At 43.1% G+C, this 24838-nt stretch overlaps 1 protein-coding gene across 1 annotated transcript in view; it reads left to right on the top strand.

Moving 5' to 3' along the window:
* Positions 1 to 21865, top strand: part of Myo3a (myosin IIIA) — a 160311-nt gene extending 138446 nt beyond the window's left edge. Inside the window, exons 29-33 of the mRNA XM_051150895.1 lie at positions 1376 to 1520; positions 15786 to 15892; positions 18139 to 18179; positions 19192 to 19335; positions 21745 to 21865. Coding sequence (XP_051006852.1) covers positions 1376 to 1520; positions 15786 to 15892; positions 18139 to 18179; positions 19192 to 19335; positions 21745 to 21865 — 558 coding nt within the window. The remainder of the gene's footprint in view (positions 1 to 1375; positions 1521 to 15785; positions 15893 to 18138; positions 18180 to 19191; positions 19336 to 21744) is intronic.
* The last annotated feature ends 2973 nt before the right edge of the window (positions 21866 to 24838 follow it).

Below are 24838 nucleotides of genomic sequence, written 5' to 3'. Positions count from 1 at the left end.
AATTATGATAGAAGCTGCATGTAGTAAGATACCAGATGTTGGTTTGTTTCAATGAGCTGCTGCCACTGGAGAGTAGAAAATATCATGTATCCATGAAATCTTTGTTATCACTAAAAATGTATTAGGTTGTTTTGGGTTTGCTTTGCTTTGGTTTTGTTTGGTTTGATTTTTTAGTGTTTTTAAAAACTGAAATTGAAATCATAGGTTTTATCCCTTCCTCAAGTTTCAGTTTGTATGGCATATTATCTGTTAAAATCTGAAAGGTGGCTAAGTAGGGCAGTAAGCAATTCTGTACCTCTGACAAGAATGTTCCAGGGAGAGACAGACCATGGGAGCACCGAGCCTATTCCTGCTCTCTCTTTCTAGGTACCTGACCTTAAGGAAAGGTCTTTCCATGTCAACACTTTTACTGCATCCTATATAGAGTAACAGATGAACTAGATGACCTCTGAAATGCATAAATTACCAGAGTAGTCAGTGGTCTTTGAAATCACTGAAGAAATTCTGTAGTGAGGAGGATGTCTACTAGCCCTGGTGCCTACACTGTTTGTTCCCTGTGAGAGCTGCATCCTAAGACAGCATAACACCTGCCCTGGGTCTCTACCTTGAGGGTGGGCCCGAGCATCTCTGCCCTTCAGATGTCAGTGGAGATCTGCTATTGATTAATTTTCCTAGCCCCTTCCTCTTCTTCTAGTTTTAAGCAACTAAAAAAGTGAGGTTTACATGCCTGCTATCTTTTTGTTTCTTTAATGCACAAAGTTTCTCACCAAAGATCAAATGAGGTCTTAGAACCTCACAGCTGACGTGCAACTGAGACAGATGAAGAGAAGTGGGGGCACCGGCTAGTGCAAACCCAGAAACAGCATCATGAACCTTACACAACACACCCTAGCATGAGAGCCAGGATGTGGGGAATAAAGGACAGAATGGCCGTATGGTAGAGTGTGGAGATGAGGAGATGAGGCAAGGAAGGAAGAGGACGAAGCCTGGCAGTCAGCCAAGCAGACGGAGAGAAAAGGAAGGTTTAGCACAACCTAAGGTCAGTAGGGACCTCAGAAGTAGACCACCACAGCATCAAGGCAAGGGCGTAAGCCAGATCTCAGGAGCCCCAGGAAGACAGATGGGTAGGTGTTGAATAGAGCATCACGGTTTGCGACTTTTGATGGAAAAAAAGAAGTGTCATGGACAAGTAGCAGCAAGTGGAAGATTATGTAAACTGAGGATGTTATTAGTCCTGGATACAAAGGGCCATGTAGTTCCTGGAGAAGAGCTTGAGAGGTCCCGGGAGTCTGGTAAGGCTCTGTGTAGCTCATGTGCCTGGAAAGCCCTGGAATTCTCGTCTTCGACTTAATCTGATATATGGCCTTCTTTTTAGATATCAAAGTTATCTGAAGAATATTTCACTCTGCAGAAAAACTTGAATGAAATGATTTTGTCCCAGCAACTGAAGCCACTTTATCTGGGTTTCTATCACTGTAAACCAATTAACAGACATGTTTCTACTCATCAACACCTGCCAGGTAAGGGTCAGGCATGGTAGGGCCACCTACAGTAAAGGGACTTCCAAACTCTGTGTCTTAGTGTCTCACCTGTGTTTTGTGGCAGACTCAAGGTGCTACTCTGCCTCACACAAAGAACTGATGCCTTCATTTAATTCTATTTTTTATAAACAGACACACAATTTTCCAGAATGTTCTACCTACCTCCTGCTGTCTCAGATTCCACTCTCCTGGGGTTTTTGCCTCATTTTCTGCCCCCATTTATACAACTTAACCTTACCTTGGCCTGTGACATCAGCAAAGAACAAGAGGGAACTATGATGCCAGGCTCCTATGAGAAAGCAAACTTGGGACATAGCCTTCTTTCAAGGTTGCATCTGAAAGAGTGTGGAGCCTGCGAACTTCTGTTCAGACACACACAAGGACCGAGGTTTTGTTTTCTCTGCTTTTGCATTACATGTATTGACTGTCCGTGATGCTGTGCAGCTTAAGAACATATTCATGTAAGTATGAGTTGCGTGCTGAGCACATTTCTCCCATAACTTTACCCCACTTTCTCATCCCTTCCCCTTCCTGTTAGTCCCCTTTGTTCCTCTAGACAGTTTCATTGCTCCTTTCATGTCATATACACACACATGATTTCATATATCTGTACAAAATCTAGTAACCACAAATAAGAGAAAGTAATAAATGTGCCTTTCTGGGACTGACCTAATTCATTCAGTGTGGTAATTGCCACCCACATCCATTTTCCTGTAAATGCTACAACTTCATTTTTCTTTATAGCTGAAAACAATTCCAGTGTGTGTGTGTGTGTGTGTGTGTGTGTGTGTGTGTTGTTGTTGTTGTTGTTGTTGTTGTTGTTGTTGTTGTTGTTTCCATCTCTCTATTGTTGGGCACCTCAGTTGGTTCCATAACTTAGCTATTAAGAATAACACTGCAACATCTCACAGAGGTATCTCTGTGAGATGGTGACTCGGGGTCCTTTGAGTAAATACCTGGGAGTGGTCTAGCTGCATCATATGGTAGATCTGATGTTAGATTTTTTGAAGAACCTCCACAGTGATTTCCACAGATAGTGGCTGGACTGGTTTACATTCCCATTAGTAGTGTATAAGTAAGTGTTCTCTTGAGCTCACATCCTCATCTGCAGCATCTTCAGTCAACTCTGCCCCATCTCTGGGATTATTTGATCCCAGTTTTCTAGGGACGTGCAAAGACCTTGGGGTCTTCTATGGCTCTGAAGGGTCAGGTAGAATCTCCAGTCTTTTAACAATGAGTCACTATCAAGGATATCCATAACCCCTGCTGGCCCCTACAATCTCTGCAGTGGGATCAGCATGTCCTGCAAGCAGGATCAGAAAGCCAAAGATCTGGCATTTCACCTCACTCACCCATATTCCAAAAAGCCTCTTCTCTGTGGTCTATCACCTCTTGGGGCAGGGCAGGGGTGGGAGGGTGCCACTAAAAACCTCAGGTGCCCTACTCACCCCTCCAGGCCTTGCTGATTCTTCATGATTCTTCTGAGAAAATGTTTTATTTCCCTCTACTTTCAAGCCCTTTCTCTCTTCACAGATACCTGACTCCATTTCTGTAGTGTATAGCTCTCAGCAAAGATAGGAAGAGTCATGTGACCTCATGGAGCTTCTTTTGTTTTCCTTGCTAAAATCTCTGAAGGGGAAAAAAAAGTACTAAGATGACTATGGCTGTTTGCCTGACCTGGGAGAAAGGGACAGTATCTGCAAGTTTCTGTCAGTTACCAGGCCACATTGTTTGTGGTAACGCTTAACAAACACAGCTGTGCATACAGTGGCCTTGGATGCTACTACTCTCATACTCCCTGGCTTTGGCCAGAACATCTTATAGTGAGAAGAATAAAACTCAGCAGGAGCCCATGAGGTTGGCTTCTGACTGTGTCCTATGTCAGAGGGACTGGACGGGGCTCAGGGACAGGTAAGGGGCAGGAGTAGCTGTCAATTGCTCTAGGTTTTATATGCAGCTGAAAATACAGGTGTTGTGGGGACTGAGAAGGGCCAGGCAAACACCAGCAGTTCATATCCCCATCCACTGCACAGAAGGAAAGATGGAGATAGGAGGCAGAGTCCTGGGAAGGAATCTAAACTGTGGAGGTGCTGCCCAGCTTTCTGCTTTGTTCTTCTTGGGAATGTTGGGCAGGCCTCAGAGCAGAAACCACAGGTGTTGACTTTGTTCCTCAACCTGCCATTGTCTCCTTATGAGCTGATCATGAGCTGTCCATGTCAGGACAAAGACTGTAAGTCAGAAGCACTTCTCAAAGCCACCTGAGGCTTTTGTCCCTTGCATATACATAGAACATATGTCCTACTCTACCTCTAAAGTTTTGCACACTCAGTAGTAACTAAGAAAGTGCCTAGGAGAAAGAGAGGGCAAATCAGCAAGGATCTGAGATGACTGGACAGAGCAAAGCCCAGCAGTAAAGCCGCAATGTTGGGAGATGTCTTCAAGCCACAAGGCAGAGCTAGATGAGGTGGTCGACCAGAAGGTGCTGACAATTGACCACAGAGTAAATGGCTTCTCTGCATTCCTGCCAGGAAGCTGCTAACATTTCACCTCACCTTCAATTTAGATGTGGCTCCAGTTAGCAAAAGGGGGTTCTAAAGTATTAATATCAGCAATTAAGACACTTGAAAGCAACTAAGTTGAGCAGGATTTGTGGGAAATCATGAGAAGGGAGTGGAGAGTAGTCTAGCTGTGCAAGCATGAGCACCCCAGCCCAGGGGTAAAAGCCTGGTGAGTGTCACAACCTGCTTGTAATACCAGCACTCACAAAGTAGGTACAGGATGGCCAGGGCAAAACAGCAAGCTAATCTGTCCACATTGACAAACTCTGGGTTCATAAAGAGACCCTACCTCAGTAAATACAATGGAGAATGATGCATCGTAATCACACATATGTAAACACACACACATACTTTTTCAAATGATAGAAAATAAAAATGAGTACCAAGAGGTAGGGATTAAATTCAGTTTAGAAAAAAGTTACATATTGTATATCTGAATTATTGCAATGTTGAAAATGCATTTTGTCCTGTGTAGACATCTTCATCTTTTAGGATAAGTCCTTATGTCTGGTGTGAATAGGATTTGCTAGCATGAAGGAAACTGTGGGTGGCTAGCAAAGAAATGAAGAGCATTTTCTATCTATAATTCACTGCTAGAGCACAGAGGATTGGGTGGTTGGCCTTATGAGAAAAAGAGTTGAGTCAAGGATTCTAACATGATCAGCTGGCCATAGCCACAGTGGGAAGGATTCCACAAAGCATAGCAGTATGGTGTGGGTTTGGGACTCGCTACAGAGAAGAGTCAGAGCACATGAGCACAATGGCCACACAGTTCCTGAATCCATAGAATAGCCAGAGTGGTGCAGGAAGTGGAGAAACAGGGGGCAAGCAAGAGGGTGCTAGAATATGGTGGGAGAAGCTGCTTTATGGAAGACCAGGAAGTGAGAGAAGGAAGGAACTTGCACTCTAATATCCCCCTCAAGGGAGAACCCCCAGTGACCTAACCTCTTCCAAGTAGGTCTCCTCTTAGGGTGAAATTTTTAAGAGCAAGAAGGGAAGAAAGAAGAGGTGGATGACATTCGGCCATAGACAGGGTGTGCAAAGAGGGGTGCCCAGAGAAACGGAACACCCAGGGAAGCCAGAACCTGATAGACATGGGAAATAGGACACTACACGGAATGCTGCTCAGAGCTCCTGAACAAAGAAATATAGAAGCCTGTGGGACTTCCCGCTCAGTAGCAGCTGCTTCTAAATTCCCCAGGTGCTGTTGGAATATTAGGAAAGGCATGGGTGGAGAGAGGGTGCAGATCATCACCTGGCCATTTCAGAGAGATTTGTTCCTGAGTCTTATTAAGATCATCTAGATTAATATATTTTGGGTTTTTTTATTTGAAATAGAAACTTACCCAATATCTCAGATGGACACAGAAATCACTTTGTAGCCCAGGCTAGCCCAGAACTCACAATGCAGTTCGGGCTGGCCTTGAACTTGTAGCATTACCTTCCTGAATACTGCAATTACAGCTGTGGGCCTCCACTGAGTTCATGTGTTCATATGTTTTAAATATCCATGTTTTTTAATTTTTTAAAAAAGAAAACACTTATCAAATAGCTTATAAACATTCATTGTGAAGTTTAATTGAAGCATGTGTTATTTGAGCACTATGGACTCCTTCACAGAATCTGGGTCAGTTTTATCTTAGGCTAGGCAAACCCCATCCTAAATTTTAGATACTAATTTCTTTTATAGAGCATCATAACTTACCATAAACCAACAAGCCCAACTCTCCATTTCTTATCCTTTGACTTCAGTTCATCACTTCACAGGAGTGTCTGGGTACATGTGGCAGAAATAAATTATCCGCACCACAGTCTGCATTTACTTAACCCCAACCCTTTCCCACCCAGGATCATTTCACACACTACATGGTCACTTATTCAGCACACAGTAGACACTTGATAGTTGCTTGGTAATCAGCTTGGACATTGTTTCACTTCCTCTAAATAGAACAAGCACAACAAAGTATAGTGTCCGAGGAATAAGCCTTTGTGAGTTTGCTTCTTCTTCTTCTTCTTCTTCTTCTTCTTCTTCTTCTTCTTCTTCTTCTTCTTCTTCTTCTTCTTCTTCTTCTCCCTCAACTTCTTCCTCCTCCTCCTCCTCCTCTTATTCTCCTTCCTCTTCTTCTTCTTCCTCCTCTTCTTATTCCTTCCTCCTCCTCTTTTTCTCCTCCTCCTCCTCCGTCTTCTTCTTCTTTCTTCAACAATTCACTCCTTAAATCTTTGCTGATTTTCTTATATTGCTTGCTTCTGAGTTCCTTTGGTCAAAGAAGGCCTGACATAGATATTCTTCATTAAGCGGAACAGCTATTCACCTTACAGTTCATCTAAGGAAAGTGTTCTTATGTTGGCGCCTTCCTTCTGCTATGGAGAAAGGACTCAGGCAGATGGCTGATATCCTGTGAACCCTTAGGAGCACAAACTCAACAGGCCACTCCTGCCATGCACTTCCTCACAGAGCCTGTGCCTCTAAGGAAAAACCCATTTAGTAAGCCAAATAAGGCTCACTTTCAAATAATTCCACCACTAAAATAATACATGATCCAGACTCTAATCATTTCATGCCTTGAATGCCTGCAGGTATCCTTGCTAATTGATGTACCCAATCCCCTTTTTAAGAACTTGCTAAGCCTCTGTGAGGTCATGCAGAAATGGGAATTTTTCTCAGAGGTACCCCCCCAAAAGCCCTAGAAAACATGCAAAACATAGAAAATGTCATTATATTTTTTGAATTAATTTGAACTAATTATATTATGGCCTTAAAGAGATCTTTACATATTTCTTTGGAATATCTAGCTTATACTAAATGTCAGGTAAAAACAATGTCCAAATGAAGGCTAATAGACTAATTTGATTATAAAGTTTAAAACTAACAGCAGTGTGTATTCACTTTATGTGTTTGGAACTGTTTTAAATGAACCTTATAAGAGCCAACAGAATTGCGCTGATTAGTTATATGTCACCTTGACACATGCTAAGTCACGGAGAGAAGGAAACCTCAATTAAGAAAATGTTCCCATAAGACAGGGCTATAGGCAAGCCTGTAGGGCATTTCCTTAGTTAGAGACTGATCCTGAAGTGCCCAGCCTGTCTTGGGTGGTGCCATGCCTGGGCTGTCTGGTCCAGGGATGAACAAGCCATTGGAAACAGGCCTGTGAGTGGCACCCTTCCCTGCTCTCAGCTTCAGCGCCTGCCTCCACAGTCCTGTCTTGTTTGAGTTCCAGTCCTTAGCTCTTGATTATGTTACACCTGGCAATTTGCATTGAACATTATAAAGAGTGGGAAACAAAGATTGATTGTGGGACAAACAACCCTGGACCCGTAGAAGTAAGCTCACTTTCTCCTCTTACAGAGAGGAGCTCTGACTAATCTCCTGGGCTGCAAGTTTGGATGGTGCACAGTTGGAAAATAAGGATGCTATTATATGTCATTGGCATGGCGTTGTCCATGAATTCAGTGCCAAGGCAGGGAGCCCCTCTCTACATGCATACAGTTGACCAAAGGAAGATGTGTAATGGTGTTTTCAGAGCAAATGCTGGGGAAGAAATAGCAGTATTTTTACTTACTTTGAAATTTATGTGTCACTCATAAAATAGCCTTGATATGTTGGTTACTTTTCTTGTCATGTGACAAAATGCCAAGGGAATAAGTTAAGGACCCTTAACTTGTTGAGATAGGAGAATTGGCTCAGGGCTTCAGTGGACTCAGTCTGTCAGGGCCAACTCCATCTGGATGGGGACTGTGCACTCCAGCAGGAGAATTTGGCAAACACTATTCACTTAATTTGTTTCTTTACTTCAGAATATCATGATGACCATAAACAGTACCCTGGCCTAAGTATTCTTTTGAGGAGTTTAGGAACTAGCCTAAACCAGTGATGACTAGTTACAAGACCAGTTTCTAAAATCATGCTAGTTTTGTTTTGTTTTGTTTTGGAGGGATGGCAGATGTTGAGATTGTGTTTCTTTGTGTACCCTTGGTTGTCCTGGAACTATAGGACAGACTGTCCTCCAACTCAGAGATCTGCCTGCCTCTGCCTCCTGAATACTAGGATTAAAGGCGTGTACCATCATGGCCCGGCCCCATGCTAGATTTTTTCCTAGTGATATGAAATGATAAATGCATGATATGTGAATATACCTTATTTACAGTGTTATTATATTAAGTGCAGTTGTGTAATTTCTGTTGGAATTCATCTTGTATAAATTATTATTACAGTGTCCAAGCATGCCAGGAAACTGCTCAGCTCAACATTGCCAGCATCACTGGCCTTCGTGTGTGCTTCTCTATCAGAACTTAATGGGCACTTGTTAGCACATTGTTAATTGCTTTACACTTCCTTGTTACTTCTATATCCTCTGTAGTTGTAATGAGATAAAAATCCATATGATATGGACTGTAAAGGCATTTCCTGAGACCATCAAATAGCAAAGCCTCTCACCCAGTGAAGACTCATCCCTTCGGGAGTTTAAGCATGATGGCTTTATTGGGGCTGTGCAGCAGGAATGCAGTTGTATAAATGAAGCTAAAGCAGTGCTACTAAAAACATGAAAGAATAAAGTCCTGATAATTCTTAATCCACAAATAAATAGAAATAAGATAAGATTCTATCAACTATACTGTGAAAATACTAAAATATCTACCTTCTGTAAAGGCAATTAATCTAGTCCCTTGATGTAATATGTGTTTCCAAGAGAAATATTACAATGGTAATTCCATCAAAGAATTACTTCCAAAAAAGTTTCAAAGAGCTTAACATACCTAGCAAATGCCTTCAGATGTTCAGAGAACAGTGAATATCCGCACTATGTGTTATGTTCGAGAGAGAAAAAATGTGAAAGTTTATACATCTTAGAACTAAAAGTCTTGAAGCATTGTTTTCGTAAAAGCTGACTCTGTTGACCCCAGTTACAGAATTAGAGGTAAAATCCCTGAAAGCAGCACTCACCGGTGGACACGTGATGAACAGTGATGACAATGTGCCATTGCAAGAGTATATGGAAAGACTGTCTTTATGTACCACTTATGATACATATGGATGTAACACTATATCAAAAGCTCAGAAGAAAAAGCCGTCTTGATAAATACTAATGCTGTTTTTAATAAAATCCAGCACCCATATTGATAAAACGGGAAGCCCAGTAAACTAAAAGCTAAAGGGTATTCTTCAACAATGTGTACATTTCCTAAACTAATGCCAACATCATATTAACTATAAAACAGTAGAAACTGTTCCTTTAATGGGAAGGATTAGAATTAAATGCGTAAAGAGGAGCAACAAGCCAACAAGACACCAGTGGATAGTGCTTAAAACTATCTCTGGTGTGAGGAAGAAGGAATCCACTAGATTCCTTCTCTTCACTGACTAACAAAAGCTTTTCCAGGTTCGTTTTTCTCTTGAGGTTGAGGAATGCAGAAGTCAGCATCTGTGGCCTAAGAACTTTCTTTTCTCGGCTCAGAAGGAGACAAAGCAGGAAACGATGAGGAGCAGGAGTGAAAATGTTGAATTAGGCTATGCAGACCTTCTAGGGAGTGAAAAGAAGCATTGAAAGACTGAAGAGCCGAAGACAAACTAGTGAAAGTGTTTCAAACAAACATGCAGAAGGTTAGTGCCCAAGATACAAACAGGCTGTCCCGATCAGGGCAGCCAGGCATGCTTGCAATGGAAAGCGGACTGGAGAATTCATTGCTTTTCATAGCAGTACATGGTTGGCAAATGAGCAGGTATATGACATCAAGGAATAAAGAGTACAAGTGAAAATAAGTGGTTGTTTTTACTTATCAATATGGAAAGTATAAAAAAAAAAAGAGTTTAACAGTGATGAGAATGTACTAATTTGTTATTGCCAAATATAAGACTGAGAGTATACTCAATATTTTGAAAAATGGCACAGTAATACAGAGGAGGGAGAAGGAAAAAGAAACAGAGGCAGGTAAGGGAGGGAGGGAGGAAAAAGAAACCGTTTATGTAATTGACCCAATAAAACCATTTATGAGGAAGTAGCCAAGGAAATGATCAGATCTTAAAAAGAGAAAAATGTGTGAACATGGTAAAAAAAAAAAAAAAAAAAATTGGACAAAAAGAAAGAGGAAAGAGATTAATAAGTAATGACACTCTGCCCATGGAATATTAATACCTTTTACATGCATTTCTCCAAGAACAACCATAGCAGTCTGCTAGCTAATCCAAACACAGGCCAAAGCATTGCTGCAGAGTGGGAATTGTAATTCTTTAAATAAAGCAGCTCCCTCCCCCCGCAGGGAGAGGCAGTTCATGGAGGGGAGCCCTAGGAAGGCTGAGTGGCTAAGGGAACAAGCTGAGTGAACATGCTCCACCTCTGCTCTGCTGGCTTCAGCTCTGGGTAAAACGGAGAGAGCCCATATAATGCCATTGCAACCTGAAGCTGAGCATCCACCCTCTGCTGGATAGTGTCTCATCTCCAAATATGCCAAGGCCGGTCTGAAATCTCTTCCAGCTACCATGTTCTAAGAAGGAGTAATGACTTTTCAAAAATACTAACATATTTCACCTCTTTGAGAATGCTCTCAAACTCTCAGCAGGGGAAATCTAAACAGATACAGAACCAAATCTCTCTCTCTCTCTCTCTCTCTCTCTCTCCTCTCCTCTCCTCCCTCTCTCTCTCTCTCTCTCTCTCTCTCTCTCTCTCTCTCTCTCTCTCTCTGTGTGTGTGTGTGTGTGTGTGTGTGTGTGTGTATGTGTGTGTGTGTGTGTGTGTGTGTGTGTGTGTGTGTGTGTGTGTTTGGGGAAAATAATACAAGGTGTTGCTATTTTACCTCAAGTTATATATCCAAATATTTTACACATAGTTTAAAATCAACATTAGTTGGAAAGATCCAAGGCATAATTAAAGACCTTAAATGCAAGTACCGAGTTCCCCTGGTACTCTAGGCACACAGCTGTACGCAGTTCCTGATGAGGCTCAACCAGGCCTAGAAGGGCAGCGCTCCTTCAGTCAGCTCAGGTGGAGGAGGAGCAGTAGCTATCCTGGTGAGAACGTCAGCAGACTGAAACAGATCCACTCAAACAGTACATGTCCCACCCGTGCTGCTGAGGACAGTCAGCCAAGACAAGCCCCTTATCCTAACCCTGGTCCTGCAGTTAGCTCAAGAGAACACAAGAGCCCAGGAAAAAAGCGAAAGATCAAACCAGGTCCTGGGATAACTAAGCAGATCTGCAGAGGGAAAGGAAGGAGGTCTGGCCAGGCAGAGGAGGACTTCAGACCTTAGCTGCACACTCGGGACCTGGATTCGGATCTCTAGGCTTCCTAGCCTGGCAGAAGGGCAGATGAGCTGAAGGGGGAAATGCCAGCAGTCACCAGTCCTGGATGCGTCTGATTCTAAGGTGCCTGAGGAGAAGTCCTGGAGACTTCTGTAGCTCACCGTATTTCTTGAAGGTCACAGCCTGCCAAGAGGAAATGGAAACTTACAAAAACTGAAAAATGGGTTTCTTAAGAAAAGGGTCAGGGTAGCTTAACGCCCACCTGGCTGAGCCCTGACTTAGGCACCTGACACTTCCGCAAATCACACTCTGTGGTCCCTTCAGTGAAATAATGTGGTTATTACCAAAATGAGGAAAGTATTGAAGTTTAACTTTCTAAAGCAAATGCTGGCAATGGGTTTTTAATTTGTCTCCTTTCTTCTGAATGCAAAAATATTGAAATGTGCGTCAATTTATTATCTGAAAGATACATTTCTGATAAATTAAAACACTTAAGGAAATTATTACCAGCACTACAATATGAATAAATGCCTTGCCTCCTGGCTGTAACCTTTGCAAGCTAACATTTATCATTCACATCACATGGAGTGGCCACAAATCTAATTCTGCTAGTGTCAACATTGATATGCTGTGGAAAGTTTGCGATTATAAATGTCTGTGTCATTTTTGTAATTATGGGGACAGGGTGATTAGTTGACAAGGCTTGTGTTCCCCCAAAGGAACAAAATGAAGAAGGACAATGGGGCACAGAATAAACTTGTGCCTCTCTTGTGTGTGATGAACTCATAGGGAAAAAAAAGCAAAAAACAAAATAGTCCAGAGAAATTTGGCAGAGCAGTCAAACCAATCACTCATTTTTACTCCCTCGTTGTCCACCTCAGAGGGCAATGTCTTAGGAAGCCCACCCCTTAATAATACTCAGGCCTGCCCCCATTTTAGATTGTCCTGGAGAAGAAAAGCTCAAAAACCAAGCTAATATGAATTCTATAAACTAGAGAAATACTTAGAAATGCTGATGTTTCAATGCAGTGTATTTGCACTTTGTTAGGCCTATGATACACTCATTCTTGCATGCGTATTTATAAATATTTTCATAAATGTGTTCTTAGCATACATTTTTTCTCTCTTTTATCATGATTTCTTCCCTGTATCTAACCTACTTAGCTCTCCTCTTCAGAAGCCTTATTGTAACTTATGCTTTCCTACGTTTCCAAATATGTGTATGTGTTCTTACTTGCTATGTCTGAAAAATATTGGAGTAAACATCTTCAAAATTGTTTTGGTTTATTAGAATTGTAATTGTTTTACTAGAGTTGTAATTGTTTGGGAGCTACTTCAGGGGTAATAGGATTACTGAGAGGAAAAGTGTTTTGTTTTGTTTTGCTTCTTTTTTCTTTTTTATTGGGAGTCTACTTTCCTCAAAGGTTGTTCTAACTGGCCTTGGCTTCAGCCTTCTGTGATCACACACTTATTCTGACACCCTGCCCATAACAATTATGGTTCTTTGTAATCTTTGCTCATGGGTCTGGGGTAAAATGGTCATTGTTGCAGCATCCGCCCCCTCCCCTTGTCAAAGTGCCCTCATTGCTGATTTATTTTACTAATGTGCTCATCTTGATCTTCTCATCTGTATCTTTTGTCCATTTTCCTGTCGCTCTGTCCCTTTGTAGGCTTTTGTCGTCCACACACTGCATTTAAAGCAACAGCCCATTGCTTGTCAGCGGGGTTGTAAAATACAGCTTCCCAAGTTTATCTGGTGCCTTTTGACTATTACTAAATAAAGGCTTTAGTCTTTCTATAGAAGACATAAAGATCATAATGATGCTGGGGCTGAACCAAACGTGCTAGGCCAGCACCTGACCTGCTCACATCCCCGGTTCCTTAGATACTTATGATGAGCAAATACATATGCTTTCTGACTCCTGAATTTTGATTAAGGTATTTATAGCCCTAAGTGCTTCATGAATTCGCCTGCATTTTCTTCCCAGACTTTTATTAGTTGTCTTATTTACATTGATCTTTGGAGCACTGGATATTTGTTTTTATCTGTGATGAGAAGCCAGTGGCCCAGTTAATGAAAGTATATTGAGCATCTACGTCCACTCAGCTCCATTCCTGTCAGCTAATGTGGATGCAGAGCTCCACCCCACACTGCCCCACACTGTCCCATGCTGCCCACCAAGGCACGATCAGGAGTCCCTCAGAAGGACATCCCTACCACCCCCGCTCTCTATACACATTGTATGAAAGCATCATAGACAAAGGTCCTATGCAGCAAGGATTGGGAGTCAGCTCAGGTGATAAAGTGCTTCCCCTGCAAGCACAGGGACCAGAGTTCAGATCCTCAGAGCCCACATAAAAGCCAGGCAAGCACAGTGACCGTGAGAAAAGCACTAGGGAGGCAGAGACAGGAATCCCAGGCACAGGCTGGCTACCTAGACTAGCAGAACAGTAGCAACATAAATACAAGGCAACAGTAACAAACACAGGCTTGGGTTCTATATTCATTTGCTAGGGCTGCCACAACAAACCACAGACCAAGTGGCTACAGCAGTGTATCTGTTGCCTTCCGTTCTAGAGGCTCAAAATCTGAGATCACAGTATTGTCACTAGGTTTCCTCTGAAGCCTGGCTTTCAGTGCAGTTTTCCCTGTGTCCCTGTGTCCATGAGTAGTGTGTGCGTGCGTGTGTGTGTGTGTGTGTGTGTGTGTGTGTGTGTGTGTGTGTGTGTGTGTGTGTGTGATGTATGTGCAGGTGCCATGGAGGCCAGAAATGGTGGTCAGATTCCCATGGCACAGGAGTTATGGGAGCTTGGGAGGTGCCTGATGTGGGTGCTGGAAACCAAAGAGCAGCAAGCCCTCTTAATAACTTCTGAGCTGTTGTTCCAACCCCAACCAGAAAACGTTCATTAGGTACTTATTATATGTTTCCTGAAGTTCTGGGAGTTAAGGAATAAACAAGAAAGGGAGTCCACCTTCAGATATACAGTCCTTAGGTTGGAAGGCATGAAATGATGGGTGATGCTCAGGGATTCAGGGATAATAGGACAGAAAGGGGCCCACAGTCTGCCTAGGAAGGGCATCGTTGGCCTTGTAGAAGGTATTTTCTTTTTCCAAAATAATGCTTTATTTACGGGGCTGGAGAAATGGCTCAGTGGTTAAGAGCACTATCTGCTCTTGCAAAGGACCCGGGTCTGATTCCTACCATCGACTTGGTGGCTCACAACCTTTTATAAGCCTAGTTCCAGGGGATCCATCATCCTCTCCTCACCTCTACAGGCACTAGGCAGTCGCATGGTACACAGACGATGCCCACATACACATAAAACAAATTAGAGGTGTAAATAACAACAAGATATATTATTTAATATTTGTATGTCCAGATAACATATTTTGGTCCACCCTCCCATTCCTTCACTCTAATTTTCCCTCTACTCCCCACCACTTCTCCCTTCTAACAACTGCATGTCCTCTCTCTCTCTCTTTGTTTATATGCCCACTGAGTCTTGTTACTGTACGGGATGAGGTACTGGAGCGTGGGTAGCAGCTCAGGCACCTCTGCCCTGACAACAACCTCCTCCCCTCCAGCTGTCATTGATTGTCAATAGCTTCATAGACAAGAGTTGGGACTTCACGAGCCGCCCCGCCCCCCAGCCATGCTAGGATTGGGCTGGCTTGATCTTGTGCGAGAATTAGCCTTCATTGTGACATTTTTCAAAAAAAAAAAAAATTTTTTTTTGTTGTTTAGTTGTTTCTTTCTCCGCTGCCCCCCTCCCCTGTTTCCTTCCTCCTTCGTGCCTGCCCGGTCCATGTTCAATGGAATCTGTAATAATACTCAGACTGAATAGAGATAATTTGATAGATGCAGGGCCAAGAATTCCTTTATTCTCAGAATCCTTTTGTTCCTCACTCACATGGCAATTATGCGGAGTCTTTGACATCTTCTATTTATTGTTGTTACAACAGTATTGTTCTAATACATCAATTCAGGCTTTAAATGCTATTAGAGTCAAGTGAAAATTTAGTCACAGGCAACTTTAAAGTGTTTCTAAAAATACTATATATATATATATATATATATATATATATACATATACATATATATATATATATTAACTTGGTACTGTGTTTTTATAATTCTTGCCACTCAGGTAAAAATGAGGTAAGTACATTTGACCTATATATTCTAGGCCTGGTCCTGGCCTTATCCCTCCTGTGAACCTGCATCCCTATTCCACATCTCCCAACTCCTCTTGCTCTTTTTCCCTCCTCTCTTGCTCTCCAAGTCCTAGACCACCAGACAACTGGAAGAAATCACACAACCAGTGATACAATGCAGGTGGATGAGAGAACGAACACAGTTTGCATGCATAGAAGCTGCTGTTTATCCAAGGGAAAACACTGTACAGTGTCTGGAATCCAGAACTTATTTGTGATTACCTTTCCCATAGGTGTCTCTAAAGGTGGAGAGCCAAAAATATTGAGACCTCCAAGGCGACCCCGGAAACCCAAAACATTAAATAACCCTGAAGATTCCACATACTACTGTCTACTCCATGTAAGTGGAGGAAGCGTGTTCTTACCATCAAACTGAAGACCAGTGGAAACTGTGGCTGCACTAAGCTGCCCCAGAAGAACGCCTTGCAACATGGAGGCCCTCCTCGGATTCCGCTTCCCAGATAGCCCGTGAAACAGTCCCTTTGTTTTCCTCCAGTCCACTTCCTCATGGTCCTGGCCTCTCTTGTAGACTTGGACCTACACTGTGTTCTCCAAGAAACTTTTTCTGATAGTCACTTGTCTTAACTAGGGTTTCATTGCTGTGAAGAGACACCATGGCCATAGGCAACTCTTATAAAGAAAAACATTTAACTGAGGCTGGCTTACAATTTCAGAGGTTTAGTCCCTTATCATCATGGCGGAAAGCATGGCAGCATGCAGGCAGACATGGTCTTGGAGAAGGAGCGGAGGGTTCTACATCTTGATCTGCAGGCAGCAGGAGAGAGACTGTGTCAACACTGGGCATAGCTTGAGCTTAGGAGACCTCAAAGGCCACCCCCACAGTGACACACTTCCTCCAACAAGGCCACCCCTACTCCAACTAGGCCACACCTCCCAATAGTGCCACTCTCTATGAGCCAACCATTTAAACACATGAGTCTATGGGGGCCACACCAATTCAAGCCACCTCATGGCTTATCTGAGCTAACCTAGAAAGGGAAGTTCGTAGTGGGAAAGCCCTCCAACACTTAGAACTTCATTTAAATGATTGTGTCGTTATGCAAGTTGTAAAAGAGAAGTGACCCTTTGTTGAGCTTTGGCAAATTCCAGACCAGTAGTGAGATGTATGCATAACCATTGTGCTAGTGGGTCCTAGAGCCAGCCCTTAGTGTTATGTTCACATCTCAGGTCAGCATCATGAGACACAGGCGAACACATTAGCTTTCCAATCAGGCCCACTAGCTTCATCGACGTCTCCTTGATCCACTTAGTCGGCACCAGGAGAAGTCACTGGGATGGTCTCTACCAGGCTTTCTTTCTCCTTATGTTACTGCCCTCCATGGGTGCCACTGCCGTCGCCTCGGTTTCCAAACCCAAGAACTTGGCGGCTACCCTGGGTCTTGGCCTTCCTTTTATACTTGACACCTGTGCTAGCTGTTCTACATTATGCCTTCTAGCTACGCGTTCATCCTCCTTCTCTTGCCACACAGAGTCTCCCCAGTTCTGACCGCCACCATTTCTCAAGAAGACTGTTTCAGGCTCCAAATCTCATCCTCCCCAACATATGCCAGAAGATTTCTCCACGCCATGAATCTGATTATGTCCCTACTTCAACTGGCTCAGCAAGAAGTCCAGATTCCAATTCCTTCCCCACTGAACATAGCTTCTGCCCCTATGTCGGCTCACCATAGGAACAGCTTAAACTGCCTCAGGGAACAGCATCCCCTAAGCCTCCAAGTCAGGCTCCCTTTGACCCCAGTGGTCCCTCCCCTCCTAATACATAATCTGCCCACATTCTGCAGTGTCGTGGGTGGAGAGGAGCTAAACTTCTCCATGCCCTTGAAATCACAGCGTATCTAAGAGTTCACTGGAAACAGAGTCACACAGCACAGGCAAAACGAGAGGCTCGCACATGATTTCCCAGTTAGCTGGGCCAATTCTAGTCTTCTCTCTTCCCTCCAGTGACTTCTCCACATTTCTGCAAGATGCTCATCTCTCTCATGACGTTGCCCAGATTCCAAATGTGCAACCTCTTTGCCTTTCAGCTCCTGAGAACAATCTCATCAGCTGTCATGACCTTGCTCACTGCCCAGTTCAGGACTTTTGGCTCCAAACACAAATAGCAAACAACCTGATGTTTACTACATAATCTACAGGGATGTGAACACAGAGAGGTTCAGACAGAGGTGCATTCATTCATACAGCTGTGTTGGGATGTGTCACAGGTCACACAAATAACACAACACAGAACACAACAAAATGGGTTTTAGTACAAACATCTCCACAGTCGATTCTCCAAAGTTTCTATCACTCCAAAATAAGACTCTACCCATTATCAGTCACTTCCACACTCCATTCCTGACCAAGGCCTTAAGCAATCACTAATTGACTCTCATCTATGTACTTGCCTCATATAAAATCTCATATAAACTGAATCACATAGTATTGTAATATGAAATAATTTTATAAGCTAGTAATCCCTTATCCTGAATCTCCCTCTTTCTTATCTATTATTAAAATAATATTATATATAATGATTTCATGTTACTATATATTATATGTTTTCAATTCTTCTATTCCCTTTAGAAGTCAATCCAAGAAGAAAAACGGAGACCAAGAAAAGACAGGTAATTATCTTTTCTAAATTGTAGCATTGCTTTGTTCAATTAAAACTATAAATATTTATGTTCAAATTTTATTACAAATCACATATATGTAGCATGGTCTCAATATGTATATACGTGAGGATCATTTGGAACCTATAAATTAAATAGACTGACCAGAACTATACAAAGCTTTCTTTAAGAATTCAGCTATGATTTGGATGCACTGCGTCATTGGGACAGACGCTGCTTTCCTCTGCCCATTTAATAATGGCAATTAAGCAATAAGAACACTTCAATATCCACAGATGTTTTTTCCCTTTTTGTTTTATGGTCCTTTGATACATGTTCATTGTCACATTTTATACTTTTTGTGGATTGTTAGGATGGCAGGGGCTGCGATGTTTGTAAGTATGGCACACTTACCTTTACTTGACTTGCCTTTCCCTGCAATATTTCAGTCCTTCAATACTCCAATATTTTGACATTTTAATCTTATCATCATGTCAAATAACTTTTAGAAAAGGCTAGGGATGTAAGAGGATGCTTATACAGAGTATAAACAGGGTTCCCTATTTATCACCTGGTGGTACCTATATTGGAAGTCATTTAGGGTTATGGATGAAAACATTTGAAATGCTTTGTATTCACTCGTCAAGGCCAGTTCTCATGACAATTACCCATGACCCAGGTGTGAATGGGAACATAGACTGGCTAAACTGGACAACATTGCCACTGGCAGTTCTAGAAACTACCAGTTCATGTTTAACTAAGCCTGATAAAAGCAGGAGAAGCCTGTCCCACAGCTAATGTTTTAGTCAAAGTAAGAGATGAATGATGCTTTTAATTAACAGGATGTACTGTTGTCTACATTTCAAGATTTCTCCCATATACGTGGGCATGTGTGGGATGTTTTAAGTTACAGTAAATACTTCCAAAGAAGAAAACACTTGCCTGTAAGTCAGGTGAGTAGACACTAGACTGGTTGTGTAGCATGTTTGTGTGTTCATTAGCATGTTTGTGTGTTCCTTTTCAGTCAAGGGAAACTACTAGGTTTGGAAGATTTCTACTATAAGGAATTTTTGCCTACTCCTTCTGGACCACAGGAACACAGCTCTAACACAAGAGGAGGAAGAGCAAAGAAGGAACCCCAGGACAGATGCAGTGAGAGGAATGAAAGGTAAGATTTACAGGCTGCATAACATTCAATAATAAACGTTGAATGGGAATTTAAATTTTAATGTAAGCAATTTTATATATATATATATATATATATATATATATATATATATAATGACATCATATTTTCCCAAATATTTCGTCTCATTACTGATATATTGCTCACAGTAAAGCCATGCATGGGATGGCAGTACAATCACACATCCTACGTTTCCTAGAAAAAGTTCCCAAGCACACCCTGTTGCTTGCTATAGTTATTCATGTCCCTTTAAAATGCGCCAATTTAAGTGATAACCTGTGTTCCCATCCTAATTATACAGTATACCTTTAGCTGTATTAACCTCTAAATAATGTGATATTAGTCACTTACAAAAGGTTTCTTGAGACAGGGTCTCACCGTTTAACTTTGCTAGCCTGGAAATGTAGATCAAGCTAGCCTAGAACCACAGAGATCTACTTACCTCTGCCTCTCAAGTACTAAGATTAAAGGTGTGTGCCACCCTGATTGGCCTCCCATATTGGATTTTTAAATTATGTTTCTGATTTTCAGAATTGAGGCATGCCAAACTAAAAACTGTTTTGGGAAAAAGATCCATAGTAAAAACTAGGTGTCTTGGATATGCGGAGTTTTTTTCTTTTTCCAAATTAACACTAATTTGGAGCATTAAATAATTTATCTTGCAGCTTATTTACAACATTAGGAATAATTTTCTCCCTTCCTCCAGAATTTATTGTGAAGTTTCAAGACTGAGGTGCATAGTAGGAGATAAGCATGCTGCATGGGAAATAGCATTGCGGGTCCACTGGGAGCTGATCTGAAATGCTTAGCCATCATCCCGTCAGCCGTGGGTTCACAGACCCCCTCATCCTTCTTTTATTGTGTGAGATGGTGATTCTCGGGAAGGCTTTCAAAGTGCCTTAGGTTTGGACCTTGGACCCTAGTTGAGCTACTTGAGAAACTGTGTTTTCTGGGCTCTTTGAGCCTTGGTTTTCACACTTCCAGAGGAATTTTCAAATTGCTGCCTCACTATCTTGTTATAGAGATTAAACGAAATGATAAAGCGATTATACACTATGTACATGGAAGAGGTTTTTCTATAAATAAGGATGGCTGTTATTGTCTATCTTCCTTTGCTTTTTCAAAATCTGCCTGGGATTTCTAAGCCCTTGTCTCCAAAAAAGAAGACACATTCTTCCATCTTGGAACCAAAATCTACGGCCTGTTCAAACTTAGTGTGTTCTAGGAGAAGCACCGAGTTCTAGGCAGGAGAATAGAATGGCAGGTGCCTGAGAGATTAAATGATTTGTCTAAGGTCACAAACTGAGCAAGGGTTCTCCAGCCCAGGGATTTCATATTCTAGCCAGTTACTTCCCATTCTCTATTTTAGCAGCTGACTCCACTTCCTCTCCAGTGTATTCTTTCTCCTTCACTAGCAGATAGATCCATGCCTACTGTAAAGATTTTACATCCCGGAAACGCTGCCTGCTTCCCAGCAGCATCCATGGGTGTGTGTGTAATACCCACTAGAAGAAGTTGGGTGAGCGTTTGCTCTGACCTAGGTACTATGCTACAATCTCATTGAACAGGCAAGATGGTTACTTTGGCTGCCCTCTTTCATGAGTGTGGGAACTAAGTCTCCAGGGCTTAGTGACTGTAAATAGTCACCCACGTATTCATTGATGGAGCCAGAGAATCTGAACATAGGATTTTGTAGACTTAGAGTCAATGATTTTAACTGCTGTTTACCAAGAAGAGACTTGATACCCTATGAGCATATACAGGGGGAGGTGATCCCCCTCAGTCACAGTCATAGGGGAGGGGAATAAGGGGGAAATGGGAGGGAGGGAAGAATGGGTGGATACAAGGGATGGGATAACCACTGAGATGTAACAAGAATAAATTAATAATAAAAAAATCTTGAAAAAAAAAAAAAAAAGATTGCCAAAAGAGCAAATAGTCCCTGTGTGGAGTGACTGGTCAGATCCACTTGGTGTTTAAAAGAAACATTTGAGCGGGTTAAAAATCCAGGAGGTGGGCATCAATTTATGCACTTCAAATCTTCCTGTTTAGTGAAAGTCGTTTAGAAACTAAATAAGGCACTAAAATAAGTATTTCTCTATTAGCTGTGAATTATTCTTGTTCTGAACAAAGCAGCCTTTGTGATATCTACTTTGCTAATGCTTCGCTCTCATCTGAACACAAAAGCCACTAGTTTCAACTTTGCAAACCTGCAGAGCATTTTTTTAGAGCTACATTGGAACATTTAGCCTGACACTGTGATTTCTTAACTGCCTGCGGTTGGTGGACAGCTCAAGGGCTCAAGGAAGAGAACCAACTAACTCTGGGAGGGCGGTTGGAAATCCGCTGCAAACAGCTGCCATGGACTCTGAAAACAGGTTTGACTTGCAGGTGCTGGACTGCTGCTGCGGAAAGCCCAGAGGAAGAGACAGGGATCTCAGCCAATCCCTATGACTACAGGAGGCTTCTGCGCAAAACCTCCCAGCGGCAGCGCCTGGTGCATCAGTTGTAGCAGCACACCTACAGAGCATTAGAAAGTGCGGGACCCTGAGCTACAACAAAGATCAAAGCAGCAGCCAGTACCAGAACCCACAGTCACTGACGCCTCTGATGGCCTGCCAGATCTGTTCCCTCTCAAATGCCAGGGCCACCTCCAGGCCCAAGAGAACCTGGGATTAAGAGAATCTGAACCCCTTGGGTAGTTGCAAATGCTGGACCCCCAGACTTCTCCTACACCCACCGCCTGTCACCCCCACTCTCCTAGTGTAGCCCTTTATTCAGCTGTTTGTGATTTGCAGTACCCACTGCCCCAGAGTTGTCACTATCCCCTTGCTCATTTTAAAATGATTTAAGAGATTGCTTTTCTTGAAATGGCTTTCCCAGGACCAAATGGCAGTCACTCTTGGTTGGGTAGGCCAGAACAAAGGTAAGTTGGGAGAGAAATGAACTTTGAAGGTAAACTCATCTCACACTTGAGTTTTCTCCCCCTCTTGATTACAACTACCGCTAAATAAAATAAGCATCTTGGAAAGCCTGTGTTGTACAAGAGTTTGTCTGCCTTGTGCCTTGGGGTCCTCTGTCTCTGATATGCAGCTGGGCCTGAGATGACTTCTGTGTTCATCAGCAAATTTTCTTACACACACACACACACACACACACACACACACACACACCTGCCCCAGTCACTTTAAAGCACGGTCTAGTTTAAACTTGACCTAGTAATGCTGCGGACTGCAGACAAACTCTCAAACCTTATCTTTTACAGGCGGCCTTCCAGTGCCTTGCTTGCACGCTGATCCTCAGACTGAGGACTGTCCGATTTTAAGCTCTTTCACTCTGCGGATTTGAAGTAGCCCTCCCCTCCTTGGAAGCTGGCCACATAAAAGTGAACCGAAGGGCAGCAGGTGGGAGGCACGAGTTTCCTTACCACCGCTGCCAGCTGTAACCTATCAAAAAAGAAAAAGGAGGAAAGAACGGACCTCTAGGTTAACCCTTCCCTAACAGACACTTTCCAGTTCTACACCACCTTGATCGGGGAAAGAATGCGCAGGTGGGGGTTCTAAGGGAGACTGAATGGACAAACAAGTTCTGCTCAGCTCAGGGCTTAGCTCCTCGTTTAAAAAAACAACAACAACAAAACAACAAAATAAAACAAAGCAGAGGGCACTGATAACATTTGTGTCCAGGAGCTGTCAAAGCCTAGGCAGCGTCAGCCCTTAAAGCGACCCAGAGAGGTGCTTACTTGGCCCCGCATTTTACAATTAAGATCCAGCTAAGGAGGGGCCTCCTGTTGTGACAGCGTCAAGTCCCAAATTCAAGTGCTCTCCCCTCCCTGCTCCTTCCCTAGATAACTCCGCTCCGGAAAAACAGACTGGACAAAGGAGTCACCTAAATGTGCCAAACCCCTGGAGCGGTAGGACCTGTACCTAGCACAGGAAACCGAAACAGCGGGGCTCACAGACTGATATGGGGGAGGCAGGAGTGCTGGCGCCAGGGCTGGCTAAGATTTCCTGCTCCCCAGCGCCCCACCTGGAGCAGGTACAGCAGGGAGGAGCCCTGCCCGGCTGCCCTGTCCTTTATCCAGGCTTCCAATGGACCCCCGCATAGCAGAGTCCTCAAAGAGTGCCTGCTTAGGTATATTCAATTGCTGAGTAGAGAGGCAACAGATCTACCTGCCGACGTAAGGCTGGAAGAGGAAACAGTCCGATGTTGCCCTTGTTTTCAAAATTCCCTTTTCTTTTTATTCTTTCTCGGCCCCTCAACATTTAAGCACCAAAAGGACACCAGAGAAAACTTGTACCAAATATCTTTCTTTAACCCCATTTGCCTTGCGGATTTCTGGGGTGCACAGTGGACAAGAAATAGATCTCCCCATGAAATCTTCCTGTGGGCTATGCTGGAGATTTTGGTGTGGGTCTCCTAGTTAGAGGAAAAGGCTTCCACAGTCGCAGTTTTCCCTTCCCAGTCTGTGCTGCCTCCTTTGTGAACTAATGACTGTAATTATTACCTCCCAGAGCTCTTTTGTTATCACCAACCAGGAGCAAAGGGAGGGGGGCTCTTGTGGGAAATGAAAAAAAATTTACAAAGCAAATTGCTGTCTAAGAAGGGATGGATTTAAAAGAGGGGGGGGGGATAAACCCAATTCCAACCTCCATCTGAAGAGGGGAGTAGGGGAAAGCATTTTTAATGTAAACACCATTCGATTTAAAAATGCTCAGAGCTGCGGAATTGCATTTAATATTACCGTTTAAAGTTTAAAGTCACTGCTTTCGAGAAAGTTAAATGCGGATGTTGAGAATTTACCCTTCTCTTGTTTTCATCCATTTTTTTCCTTGGACGGTAGGGCTGTGTGTGTGTGTGTGTGTGTGTTTATGAGCCTTTTTATTTCCGACCACTCATCCATAGTAAAACGCTTCAACCCCAGCCAGCTGGCTTGAAGAGAATTATTTGCAGGATTTGGTATGGATTTAAACAAAGAACCAGGCTCTCCTAGTCATATCGGCAAGGCTGGATGGAACAAGGGTCCAGTAGTCAGGGAGCCAAGCTCTCTGCATTCCAGAAGCTGGTGCTGCTCTGCCAGCGTAAAGGGACCAGAGCTGGACTGGAGTGCCCTAAAGGCAGACCAAGGCGAGGCCTAGGGTCAAGATTACAGCCTTCCCTCAGCATGCCACTACTTCTTGATAGAGCAAGCTTGGAGACAAGCCTTGGGGAGCATTTAACCCTGCCAGTCGCATCCCAGGATCCCGTGGCCTCAATGAGGTCCACTAGCTAGATCCTCTGGGCCTCCTGGAATTGGGCACTTAGAAAGAAGATAAAGCTTTGTGGAAAGAACGCACGCGCTTGGAGACCTAAGCCTTGGCCTTGGGCCTCTGCATGGTCACCCAAGGTCTCAGGATACCTAACAAAAAAAGTGAGCCGGGTTGCCAAAACTGAAGGTTCGAGGGTCCTTGCTCTGAAGGCAACTTTGGTGCCTCATTTTAAAACT

Source organism: Acomys russatus, chromosome 9 (assembly GCF_903995435.1).
Source record: "Acomys russatus chromosome 9, mAcoRus1.1, whole genome shotgun sequence".
NCBI classification, from domain to species: Eukaryota; Metazoa; Chordata; class Mammalia; order Rodentia; family Muridae; genus Acomys; species Acomys russatus.
Note: the sequence above shows the minus strand (reverse complement) of the source record. Positions and strands in the feature narration are given on the sequence as shown.